We start from the raw sequence: 12,921 nt of genomic DNA on the forward strand, positions 1-12,921 counted from the left end.
GGGGGGGTGTCCTCATGACTCAATGAATCTGCGCAGCACAAGCTTGCAGCAGGAGGAAGATGAACATAGCAATCAATGGCTTTTCCTGGTAGGCTACTGTATTTTTCATTATTTTAACCAGCCGCGTTAAAGGCATAGTTCAGAAAAAAAAAACACATTTAATGTACATATTTATTTATGTTATCGGTATATATTTAATTGAAAGGTTAAAAAAAACGTGTAAATATCTAATGTTACAACGTGGACATCCACGACTTATACACAAGCGTAGCCTAATATGTGTACTTATTTGTTTGTGTGTTTGTTTCTTATTTAGTGTGAGCGGCCTATATTTGAGTGCTCGCCATAGTCTGGAAATCACAGTAAATATTTTAAGGGAAAATGATAGCACACAAAAAAAATCTGATTCAAGCTCAAGAGGTTCTACTTGCAAATGTAGTTCACCTGTCAAGGAGTCTTCATCTGGTGCTGTTGGCACATTTGAGTCCGGCGTGCACACCTGGTTGTAGGTGAGCCCTCCGATGACAGTGCAGGTGACTTCCTCCACATTTCCGCTGCCCATGTTGAGTTGGATTCCTTCTGACGCCAAAGCCTCGTAGCTGGAACCCGTGATGATAATTAGCTAGAAAAAAATCCAAATGTTATGAGTTGGACTGCAGTTACTGCTGTTAACCATCTCATCTGTGCGAGGCATCGATTCACGGACCTGTGAGCCTTCTAAAGCCGTCCTCTGGTTAGGGATCTCACAGCTGGTCACAGCTGTCTGTGGGTCGAACAGCTCAGTCTGACCCTGAGCTGGTGGCGGGACGGACAGCTCATGTTGAGCACCCAGAGGGACAGGATCGTTCAAGCTCTGTGAAAGCACCGAGTCCTCATCCGTCTTCTCCAATTCATCTGCCAAGGATTCCAGCTCATACCCATGCCCCGCAGTCCGGATTCCCTCCTCTCTGTGCTGCTCCCCCACTCCCTCTCCTCCGTCCTCGCCTTGCTTCAGATCCTCTGCAGGGATGGAGTGCAGCGCTGCTGTAAGGGAACCCTGCTGCTGCACCATCTCCACCTCCCAGGCAGGCTGTCCGGTCAGAGGAGCACCCCCAGAGGAGGCCTCTGGGCTGGACCTGCGGTGTAGACCTGAGGCCTCTTCAGTCTGGATAAGGGCTGTGCACTGCTCCTCAGAAACATTCTGTCCAACGTCTACAAAAGGAGCAGATCATAAACTGATACATTTAAAAGAAAGAAGAAACAAAAGCATAAAGTTACGCTGCTGCACCTTTATACAGTTGATGAGCCTCTCTTCGCCTCTGTCTGCTCATGGACTCTATATCCAGAGGTGTGTCCATTTTATCCATCCCCTCTTCATCACTGTCCCCGTCTCCTCTCTCCTCGGGCTCCGAGTCACTTGGCTCCCTCAGCGGAGAGAACAGGTACTGCACAAACGAGTGATTTGAGTCACACTGCCACTTTGCAGCGGTGGAAAAGTCAGGCTGAGGCTCCAGGGCCTGGAGCTGGGGCTCGTGGGGGCAGGAGCCCGAGTGCTCCTGGTACCAACACACCAGACTCTGGAGGCTCGACACGCGCTGCTTCCTGCCTGGAACAAGAAAAAGGAAACAGCTTACCAAGAATATGGGTTGACTCTAGTTTTGATTGACATACAGTGAAAAACAGCAGGTCAAAAACACATTTATGTTAAGTGTAAGAAAACAAGCACAAACAGGAAGAAACTGTCAGAAGATTAGAAGACCAGGTCAACAAGTGGTACACTGATGTCCCCCGTCACTGAGGAGTTAGAGGTTGGTTGTTTTCTAGATGGTTGTTTTTCCAAACTGGAACTAAACAGGAAATACAAGCAGGCCTTAATGGTTTTGGTGCAAGATATTCTAGTGGGTAGTAGGACGTGCACTGTGTGCAAGGACAGAGGTAGTTCTTGTTTTGTTTGAGGCGGTGCAGAATGATGGATCCTGGTGAGTGGAGAGAGCAATTTTAAGAAACAGGAAAAGTTTACAAGACAGTGGTGAGACCAGCTACGTATGTTGTATGGTCTGGAGACAGAGACATGGACAAAAAGGAGAAAGAACTGGAAGTGTCAGAAACGGAGATGTTGAGGTTCTCCTTATGATTGACAAGGATGGAGAAGATTAGGAATGAGATCATCAGAGGTTGAACAACTGGAGATAAAGTTCGAAAGACCAGACTGAGAAGGTTTGGACATGTCCTGAGGAGGGACAGTGGGTATACTGGTAGAAGGATGTTAGAAATGCAGCTGCCGTTCACTTCATTCAATGGGAATCGCACTTCACACACAATCCCTCCTCTTTGCAGGTGTGGGCAAATACATTTTCACACCTCATTACCATACTTGCTGCCTTACAAGTCACACCGCCGTAGAAGTCGCATCAGTCCAAAAATGTCTAATAAAGTGGGGAAAAAACATAAATACGTCGCTTCACCATATAAGTCACATCTATTACGCGTCACCGCTGCCAACCCAGAAACATGGGCCGGTGTTGTGCCAAAAATCAATTGGCTGCTAAATGTCGGATGCTGGAACGTGCACGGGAGAACTAACACGAATTTAACAAGATTAACACTTAAAAACAATTATTTGTTTGCTTGACACTATATCAAAGGTGTATCTCAGTTGAACTTTTCCTTAATAAATGCACTTTAACGGTCAAATCAGCTGCATTTCTCCTGGTCTGCGCGGCAAAATGCAGCTGACTTGACGTTTGCTTCAGGAGTTCCGGTGCGAGACGAAGGTGGCTCTGTATGGCAAGCAAAGTGTCTCATTAATAGCCATTTTACCTACTAATGAGACACTTGGTTTGCCATATTAGTCGAGGGCCCTCTAGTGGCTGAAAATAATAGTGTTCAATATTTTCCATGTAAGAATGAATGAAACCATCAGATCACAGCCAAAAATTGTGTTATAAATATGGGGGGAACATAAAAAAGTCACTTTGCTGTATAAGTCGCAGTGCATGATAATTTATGCAAAAAAACTGACTTATACAGCGAAAATTACAGTACTTATTTAAGTGTCTCTCACTCACTGTCCATTAAATTCCAGTTTCCTGCATCTAGACACCACTTAACGTGCAGACAGAAGAAACACATGCAGGACACGTCTGTATCTGTTTATTTAAATGGAGGCGTGTCAGGGGAGGTGCCTCATGTGCGCTCCTTTCCATGTTTGTTCTGATGTATGAAGGAAAGGTGAGCAAAAACGTGCATGTGCACAGTTAAATAAATATGAATATTTTTGTGCACACGCAGTTTTCACATTTTGTCTGTACACCAGCTTCCAGCATGAAAGCTGCACATTATTTCATACATGCCTCGGGTCTTCAAGTTCTACAGAAGCCAAGTTAATCACTTGTTTAAATCAGGTGTGTTGGAGCAGAGAAACCTTGAAAACCTGCAGGATTACGGTGACATTATTTACATGAATGCTCCTACAAGAACCCTGCAGATGTTGGATGCTGTCTATCACGGTGCACTAAGGGTCATAACTGGCTGTGATTATCGTACCCACCACTGCACCCAGTATTCACTGGTTAACTGGACATCATTAACTTCACGCAGACTCTCTCACTGGTACATTTTCATCTTTAAATCACTTCTTGGTCTGCTGCCTTCATACATCTCCTCCTACATGTCTCTGCGTGAGTGCAGCTACAGCGTGCGCTCTCAGGACATTATTACCTGCAGTGTTCCCTCAATGAGGACTGAACTAGGCAAAAGGACCTTCTCCTACTCCGCTCCTGTTTCCTGGAATATCTTACAAAAACATTTGAAGCTCTCGACCTTGACCTCTCTAAGTGGCTTCAAACATCTGTTGGACTCCTGGCAGGGACCAATGCTGACATGTTCCTGTTTTTAGTTTTCTACCTTAGAATCTAGCTGTTTTTTGTTACTTTTCTTAAACTGGCTTCATATTTTGACTTATTCCCAAATTCTGTGTAAGCAGCAGCTCCTTCAACATTGTGTGATACATGCAGACATCACAAGTATTCACCTCGGTGGAGTTTTCCTGCACCTTCTCCTGTGATCTTCTCTCTGTAACGCAGAACATTTGCAATAAAACTACGAAGAACGTGCATGTAATTGTGTGCAGCCCTGCTTGCTCTCGTGCAGACAGCATGGCTGCAGGGGCTCAGGCTCCCACCCGCAGTGTTTCTGTCGGTGTTTCTCTCCGTACGTGGAGTTGAGCAGGATGAGGTACTCCGCCAGTCCAGCATCACTCAGGCTGGTCCTCCTGCGGAGCTCGCTCCACAGCTTGTGGGACTCTCCGAGGTACACCCGCCTCACGTCGTACTTCTTCCGGGACTCCAGACGTCTCTGGGCTCGGTCGGAGTCCGTGAGCCTCGGCCGTCCCCTGCAGCGCCTCAAAACCCCTTGGTCTCCGGCTCCCTGAGTGTCCAAAGCACCGTCTTCGTCTCCCAGGCAATGCGCCATATTGGTTTCAACAGCTGACTACACCGGAAGTAGCCTCATGTCTTACAGGAAAATAGAAAAAAAGAATAAAATAGAAATTTAAAAAAATACTTTTGTTTTTATGCTGAAGCTTATTAAACAAACAATAGTAAAAAAAAAAAAAAAATTCAACGTATTTGTGTTCACATGCGTTTCAGCCGAAGAACGGATCTGCGACTGTCAGAGGCTGGTGTTGTGTGGAAAAAAGCACCCCCGCAAAACCTAGCACTCCTGTAAGGGAAGCGCATTATAAACTTTTTTTTGTTTGTTTCAGAAATAAACTAAGTAAAAGTGAAATGTGACAGACTTGTGGTTTTATTTTCATGAATAGCACTAAGCTGCGCACCCTCCTTCGAAAGTTTCTTGACTGAAGTATGCATTATTATTTTTAAAAGTGATGCATGCTTACTCCTGTAACTTAAAAAAATAGTTGGGGTTTAAATGTTTTCGCTTCTTGCATTGTATTAAAACATTCATTAGCTTGTCATAACGATGACATAATGTTAACTGTGTCGTTGAGGGTGATGGCGTTACTGAAAACTACGGAGCACGACGAGGGTTCTTTCTTCGGTACAACACCGGTGGCTGTCTCAAAATGGAACCCAGTAATGTTTGTACCCGGACCACTTCCGCCCACTTCAGCTCCACGGCAGCAGCAAACGCGGCAAACTTGAGCTCCACACGTCGTTCTCGCAGTAATGACGGACATTTTGACGCTCGTGTTCAAGACCTTCATGTCCGAGAGTGGTCTTAAGAAGGACCCCAGTGTTTGTCCTCCCTCACCCGCACCCTGCAGCGCCCTCATGGTGGGAGATCACCGCATCAGCCGCTCCCTGCTGCTGCTGGCGGCCGTCACCGCCGCCTCAGAGAGGGGCCTCAAGGTGCTGTTCTTGGCCCAGACTCAAATTCAGAGCCTGCCTGTGTTCCTGCAGAGGTGCAGTCCGAGTCTGAGCCCAGAAAGTCTAAAGGTAGAACTCAAACATGTGCATGTGTATACATATACACGTTTATTTATTTGGTGTTACTTCATTAATCTGGAGTTCTTTGTGTGGGTCCATCACTTGTAATCAAATTATCTATTTAAAATATCAGGTCTCTCTTGTAAATGAGTCCTCAAGGCTCAATGGGATTTACCTGTATAAATAAAGGTTGATTGATCTATTTAAAATAAATAAGGGGGGGGGGGGGGTCTGTAAACCCAGTGTAATGTTTGATGGCACGGCGTCACACGAAGACACATGTTATGATCTAGCCTCTGTTACTGTACATAACATAATTTCATCTGTCTTGATTTTTATTTTATTTTATCTTGATTTTGAAGAAAATCACATTTTCCTACCCGCGGACCCTGGAGGAGCTGCTCCAGCAGGTTGCCAGTCTCCACGAGTCCCCCGCTCCCCCCTCGCTTATCATCATTGACAGACTGGAGGGCTTCCTGCGGGGAGCTGCAGGCCACGGCCACAGTGGATTTCACTCAGGAGAGCAGTCCTGTGCTGCACATGTGTGTGCGCTGCTTTGTGACACCACTGCCTTTCTCACACAGAGGGGGTCCAGTTCAGCCCCCTCCTCCTTCATTGCTTCCTTCCTGTCAGATGGAGACGCTGGGCAAGACGGCAAGGAGTCGTCCACAGATCCGATTCTTGATGTTCTTGACCGTTATTTCCAGGTGCGCTGCACTCTGGACCAGGACAGAAGCTACGAAGCTGTGGCTGCTGCAGCGCAGGAGGCGTGGCACATTTACCTTTCAGGGAGAGGACTCGCAGAGAGCTGTGAAGACGGGCCATCCGTGGCCCAGGAGTGGAAGCTCTTCATTTTCCCAGATGGTTTAATGGAGTTCAAGTTGGTTTGAAAGAGGAAGGACGACTGAATTAACCATAACTGTTCTGCTACAAAGTTATGTGAACTCATTGTCTTTTCAAATATGATTTAAAATGACCATATCATTCTAGATGCGCATTATTTAGTTTGAAATCTGATAAACATACACGGAAGATATGTTAGCTGTGGCATCCTGAATGGAAAATGTTCATAACTGAACAATAATTTTCAAAATGTTGGGCTCCATATCATTTTCTGAATATTGTCTTGCATACACATTAAAATAAAACAAATATGTGGAAATGTACATTTATATTAAAATATTTATTTTGTGACGTCTGTTTTTTTATTGTAATGCAACTTAATACATTTCACTGGTAGAGAGCTTTCAAGACAATAACGCTGCAAAATATAAATTCATCTTCAAGGAAAATATTAACAGATACAAGGTTGTTGTTTTTTTTTAAACCAACGGACAACTGGAATCCTAGACGAGCTAAAATATGGAAATATGTTGCTGCCACAAACAAAAATAAAATGAAACTATTGTCATATAGCATGAAAGGTTTATTTTTCATAATCAATTTTTTATGTTATACTTTATGTTACATTTTATTTTTCTTAGATTATAACAAAACCTCATTGCAATTATTATTTTGTAATTATGTGATAACGTATTCCTACAATTTAATAAAGTTGTGTTTAAACAAGTACCATAATTTCTGGTCTATAAGCCACTGCGTTTTTCACAGGCTTTGAATCCTGCGGCTTATACAATGATGCAACTAATTTATGGATATATATATATATAATATATATATATATATTTTTTTTTTTTACAAGCTTCATGCCACCAAAACATTCAGCCTTGCCATCTGGGCACTCACATAGCTGCCTCAGTCCTCGTGACTCAACGAGACTACCTGTATAAATAAAGGTTAAAAAATCTGACCAATAAAATGACCAAACAGGTCACAGTGGACCAATGAAACGGGGAAAGAGGAGAGAATGGGGACCACATTCTCCCCTCTCCTTAGATATTTAGTTAAATATATGCATTTACATATTATAGTATTATATTGTAGTAGGCCTAAAATTTAATTAGAAATCCAAAAAATCTTTGTATATATATATATATATATATATATATATATATATATATATATATATCATGTTAGAACGTGGACACCCACGACTTCTACACAAGCGCAGCTTATATATGTACAACTTTTGTTTGTTTTGTTTTAAATTTTAGTGGGCGTGGCTTATATTTGGGTGCGCTCTATACTCCGGAAATTACAGTATATCTTATCGTGTAAAACAGTGTTGAAATGTGAATATAATGTAAGAACTTAAACATGTTGCATAATGGGAAAAGAATAGTGTTTGAACAATGAACGTTTTAAATGGTAACATTTATTTTTGCTAAATGTGCTTGCGTAAAAATGCATACTGGATGTAAATTATATGTTTCATTTTGATGACTAAAGTAATAATTCATCTTCCACTTGAGGTGGTGAACCTTGATTTGTCGCTGTTTTTAGTCTATTTGAAATGAAAACTTCATAGATTTGTTTGTATTTTAAAATCCATTTATTTTTCAGATTTTCAAAACATTTTAAGGCAAAAGAAGAACGCTTTTAAAAGAAATGCATTGTAAAATAGAAAACATTAAATTGTGCTTAACTAAATTGAACAAAAATATGATATTAAAAGTAAAATATAGATATAGGTATAAAAAGAGAAAAATAGCACATTCACTTTTTTTAAAATCATTGCTTGTGTCATAATACTTTTCTCCATACAACATAAAAAATGCTTTGAAATGTATGTACATTTAAAGTATTTACAATTTTAATTTCTATTCCACACCATCAAAGAAGCATTAAAAAGTTACAAACAAGATTTGCAGTGCACTGACCTGAAATGTTTTGTGTAAAAATGTTAGGCCTACTTTGCTCTTTAGATGGCAGTGTTCAAAAAATAAAATGTGGAAGAAAAATAAACCAACATCTACAGTTTGTTGGAAGAGAGAGTTGTAATGCACATTCTACAGTAACAGTAATTTTAGGTATTTACTTGAAAATTTTTAGAAATAAAGGCAAAAATTTATTGCTTTGATTTCAAAAGAAAAGAAAAATACTTTTAGCTTTAATTTTCAAATTTAACAAAACAGCATTTAATTATTATTATTTTGTATTTTTGAAAAACAATAGTTTACCATATGTATTATAGGTAATAAACCCAATTGAAAGATCAAAAAACAATTAGTACATGTGTAACACTTTATAGCTTTTAACTCTAAGCTTTAGTTTTAATGTTTCAATTTGTTAAGATCTTTTACAAATTGTGGAAGAATGCAAATTTGTTGCTGAAATGGGAAGTCAGCTCTACTCAAGCTTCTGTTAGTTTTATTTGATCAGCTGATCAGACGTACAACAGCATGAATAATTGTAAAATTGTTCCATCAAGTCGTCTCATCAAAGTTTAAATTTCAGAACTTTAGAGCTGAAAACCTCGAAAGCTAAACATTTCCCAAGTTTATTCAGTTTCAGCTTGTGCTAACGACCAAATGTTAGCATGCTAAACATGATGAATGAAGATTGAATTAAGATTAATGTGTTAGCATGAGATGTGTTAGCATGAGATGTGTTAGCATGAGATGTGTTAGCATGCTAAGATGAGGAACTAAGATTACAACACATGTTATTAGCATCAATACGCTAACAGTTCTCAATTTATCCATCCATCATCTTTACCCGTTTCTTCCTTGTCGGGGGGTCACTGGTGTCACTGGTGTCACTGGTGTCCATACCTAACAGTCACTGTATGAGAGGTGAGGGACACCCTGGACAGGTCTCCAGTCCATCACAGGGACACATGGAGACAAATGAGACAACCATTCACTCTCTCACTCACACCTAGGGACAATTTAGCATGTTGAAATTAGTAGCTTCAAGTACAGCTACTAACATTCTCTTAAGTCTTATTTGAAAAAAAAAAAAGTTAGCATGGAAAAAAATAAGCAACTATATGTAAAGCTTTATACATTTATCAAGGCACTTGTGATGATAATTTGATCCACGCAAAGGAATTTACCCACAATAGTAAAGTATAGGTGAAATAAAGTAAGTTATTTGTTATTAGCTGTCTTGCATTTCAGTGTTTAACATGGATCTGATAGCAATTCTGCCATTTTAACAACAACAAAAAAACAAGCGTACACTTAGCTCATATACGAATATATTGTTTAGTCACACAACTGAAATATAAAATTTCCTATCTAACCTGAAAGACACAGCAGATTAGCATGTAGAATGCTGAATATCAGTATTTGTAGTAACTCACAGCTGATATTTCTGGGCGAGTGTAGTGTCTTGATACATCCAACAAACCCTCCACTTTGAGCCATTTAGCTTACTCTTTGGTGTCAGTCAGCTCCTTGCTTTGATTTTTTTTCTTAACAGTTAATGGAGACTTATGTAAAAAAAAATATTCACCGATCCTCAGTCCACATGTAATTGGTCCAGTCTGACTTCTCGTCAGCCATCATCATGGACAGGGTACTGCCTCAACAAGACGGGTCTTCTGTGAGCTGGAATATCATTTTTATACTCATTGGCATAGATCGTCACTTTCCCTAGGTCGTCGGCTCTGATCATGGGGCTGTAATCCATTGAGACGCCAGAGTCTGCCGCTGCCATGTAAGTGTACCCAGGGCCTTTAGGTGTCCAGGCTTGGTTTGGATACTCAAAGCTGGACTGAGATGAAAGGCGACCTGACCCAGAACTTTGCTGCACGGACCCTAGGTCAGAGTGGGACTCACTCAGTGTTGTCTTCCTAGAGGCAAAAAGCACCTCCAGGGGTAAGGTTTCCTCAAAACTGTCATTGATGTGGTCGTCTTCACTGGGATTGTTGGCACTGAGGGTGACGTATGTATCTTGAGATTCCAGCAAAGAAGCCTGGGAGCAAGGGACAGGGTTCTGTTGAAACGCTCGTAAGCGATCCATCAGCCACTGGTCGTGTGGCATGGCTCTCCACTCATTTGTCTGAGCTGAATCACTTGTGTTTGACAGCTCTCTCTCGATAAGTCCTGTCTTTAGACCATTGTCCTCCTTTTTATTGGCAGTGGTCAAAGCTTTGCAGGCCTTGGGTGGAAGAGGTGGGGAGGGCAGAGAGGGGCAAAGGTTGAGTTCTGAGAGTACTTCCAGAGGAGAAGGACATTCTTCAGAGTAGATAAGAGCTGAAGTCACCCACAAGCCTCCACTGGTCTGGCCTAACCACTCCTAAAGCAAAACCAAGACGTATTAGAGCTTTCCTTGTCAGCGTGGAACTTAATTAAACTTTTTTTCAGGGAATTTCTCAGGGAGATACTGTGCATTTAGACTTTTCTCATTCTTACCTGGAAATCCCCACCATAAACAGTGAAAAGACCTTGGAATTTGCTATCAGGCGTTGGGATAACTGGCCAAATCTTCCTTTGAAGGAACCTGAAAAAATATATAGAAGTAGATTGTTTCACTGGACTGATTCAAACAAACATTCTTTTGGCACTGGGAGGTTGGTATGTTTTTGATGCACTGACCTGTGATGGGACAAAAACATGACAAGACAAAGAAGAATGAGGATGAAGGAGATGATGAACGTCATTGACACGATGAGTGGGTCAAGTTCTGTGGGAAGCAAAGTACGCAGGTTTGACTTCCATCCTTCACTGTACAGTAATGTGCTACTACTGTAGACTATTCAAAATATCCTTGAGCTGCTGTGAGTACAGTGTTTGGACAGTAAATGTATATGAATATTCACCTGCAGGCAGAGTTTCCATAAATACAGGGTCACTCCAGGCACTCCAATAGCCATTGTAGGTGTTACCATCCAACTTCACACGGACTTGTACCCTGTACTTTGTACCAGGCTGAAGATCTCGGAGTATTAACTCAGAACGGCTATGTACCACCTCCACCTGTGGAATAAAAAACCTTGTAAGGAAATATCTACACATCACGGTAGCAAGCGTTGCAAATTCGTCAGTCGTCCTTGCATTACTGGAGTAACCGCCATACCTGGCCAACGTGGCTGTCTGCTGGAGCGTAGATAATCTCATATATCACGCTGTCATAAATGTACATCCGAGTAGGCGTAAGCCAGCTAACGTTCAGCTGACCTTGATGACCCGTGCTGCTCACTGTCACATTGTCAGGAGGGTCCAGAAGAACTGCCAAACAGACAGAAGGGGAATTGTTTGGGAGGATTTTGGAACCATTTCTCTTACAAAATAAATCCTCTGAAATATTTAAATACCTTGTTATATATTTTTTGCAGTTACCATGTTAGTTTAAGCCGCTACACAAAACTTGAATTATGCAGCTGAAACCAAGAGTGGAGGACGACACAGATATTTTATGGCCAACAGAGATCACGTAGCAACAATAGTTTACAAATGTTATTGTTTTCAGCAGACTCAGAGCAAGATTTATTTGGTGTCATTCTTGTGTCCACTCATTTTATGAAAATTGCACCAAAGACCAAGGTTGTGTTTCAACATCAACAGTTAGAGCCACTTACAAACAAGATCGATGAAAAGGCTGCGATTGTAGAGCTGGAGTCCGTCCCGGTGAACCTGGATGTCCAACTGGACGAACATCTGGATCCGGTTCAGATGGCAGATGAAGAGCCGTTTCCCGCTCGCCACGGGGACGACTCTCAGGGGGCACGTGCTGCTGTTTTCATTTCTGGGGACAGACGAAGACGTCGAGGGTTCAGAGAATGGACAGAGCTTCACAACACAAACACGTTGTCACTTTATTTGTTCTCTCCTAAAACATAACGTCAGTGCATAAAGTGAAACATCATTCTGTTGTAAACCTGAATTTACACATGAGGAGGGGACAAAGAGGCGCAGTGACAGTTTTATCAGAAAGTGTCTTACTGGTAGGCATAGGTGAAGGAGTACTGGTCCACAGAACCAGCCCTCTCCTCGTCTTCCTCCCAGAAGCACTTGAAGTCATTCCTGCTCTCAGCAAAGCACTTTGGGTTTTCTGGTTCCTCTTTCAGAAGCAAGGAAGCTGAGCAGGAAAAGGATGGCAACAAGTGAGAGATCCCCACGTGACCAAGAGTTTTATTGACTGCTGTTTTATTACATTAATAAAAAAAATATATACAAAGCAGACCCCTTTAGTTGTGCTTCTGTTTAGATCCTCTCAATAATTCCAATGACGTCACCATTTCATACCTTTCCTTTGGAAATCCTGCGCGCCCTGAACGCAGGACAGCGTCCCGGTGGCGCAGAGGACCAGGCCAAGAGCCCACAGCCGGCGGAGTTGATCACATGTCATCCTTTTGTCCTCTCCGTGAACAGAAAGACTCGGAGCGTCTGCTCGGCACCTGCATCACTAAAACAACCGCTTGACACAAACACGCGCGCTCTTCTTCTTGCCAGGAGTGAAACTATAGTGTGTGTGCGTGTTTTTTTCTTCTTCTTCTGTGTTCCTGTATCACGGGAAGGCGCAACGCGGTTACGCGCCTGCCTCTGAGAGATAAGACGGAGAGACGAGCTGTTTACAGCTCAGGGGAGGTGGAGCCCAAGAAACAGTGCAAGACAACTTTCTACTGCCTGGTTGGTGGTGGTGG

At 42.1% G+C, this 12,921-nt stretch overlaps 3 protein-coding genes across 3 annotated transcripts in view; 1 reads left to right on the forward strand and 2 right to left on the reverse strand.

Moving 5' to 3' along the window:
• znf653 (zinc finger protein 653) overlaps positions 1–4,471 on the reverse strand; it is a 13,655-nt gene extending 9,184 nt beyond the window's left edge. The window contains exons 1-4 of the mRNA XM_037689413.1: positions 4,113–4,471; positions 1,268–1,585; positions 707–1,191; positions 445–622 (exon numbers count right to left, since the gene is read on the reverse strand). Coding sequence (XP_037545341.1) covers positions 445–622; positions 707–1,191; positions 1,268–1,585; positions 4,113–4,452 — 1,321 coding nt within the window. The 5' untranslated portion in view covers positions 4,453–4,471. The remainder of the gene's footprint in view (positions 1–444; positions 623–706; positions 1,192–1,267; positions 1,586–4,112) is intronic.
• Positions 4,472–5,131: 660 nt separating this feature from the next.
• Positions 5,132–6,368, forward strand: swsap1 (SWIM-type zinc finger 7 associated protein 1). The gene is made up of 2 exons (XM_037689414.1): positions 5,132–5,438; positions 5,792–6,368. Exons 1-2 carry the CDS (start codon positions 5,169–5,171, stop codon positions 6,317–6,319), a joined length of 798 nt encoding a protein of 265 aa, XP_037545342.1. The 5' UTR covers positions 5,132–5,168; the 3' UTR covers positions 6,320–6,368.
• Positions 6,369–9,580: 3,212 nt separating this feature from the next.
• epor (erythropoietin receptor) lies at positions 9,581–12,717 on the reverse strand. Its single transcript, XM_037689415.1, has 8 exons — positions 12,524–12,717; positions 12,221–12,356; positions 11,857–12,023; positions 11,355–11,506; positions 11,098–11,254; positions 10,874–10,961; positions 10,691–10,778; positions 9,581–10,574 (listed from the first exon to the last, which is right to left on the reverse strand). Exons 1-8 carry the CDS (start codon positions 12,624–12,626, stop codon positions 9,831–9,833), a joined length of 1,635 nt encoding a protein of 544 aa, XP_037545343.1. The 5' UTR covers positions 12,627–12,717; the 3' UTR covers positions 9,581–9,830.
• Between the last annotated feature and the right edge of the window lie 204 nt (positions 12,718–12,921).

Source organism: Nematolebias whitei, chromosome 15 (genome assembly GCF_014905685.2).
Source record: "Nematolebias whitei isolate Nwh7 chromosome 15, NemWhi1, whole genome shotgun sequence".
NCBI classification, from domain to species: Eukaryota; Metazoa; Chordata; class Actinopteri; order Cyprinodontiformes; family Rivulidae; genus Nematolebias; species Nematolebias whitei.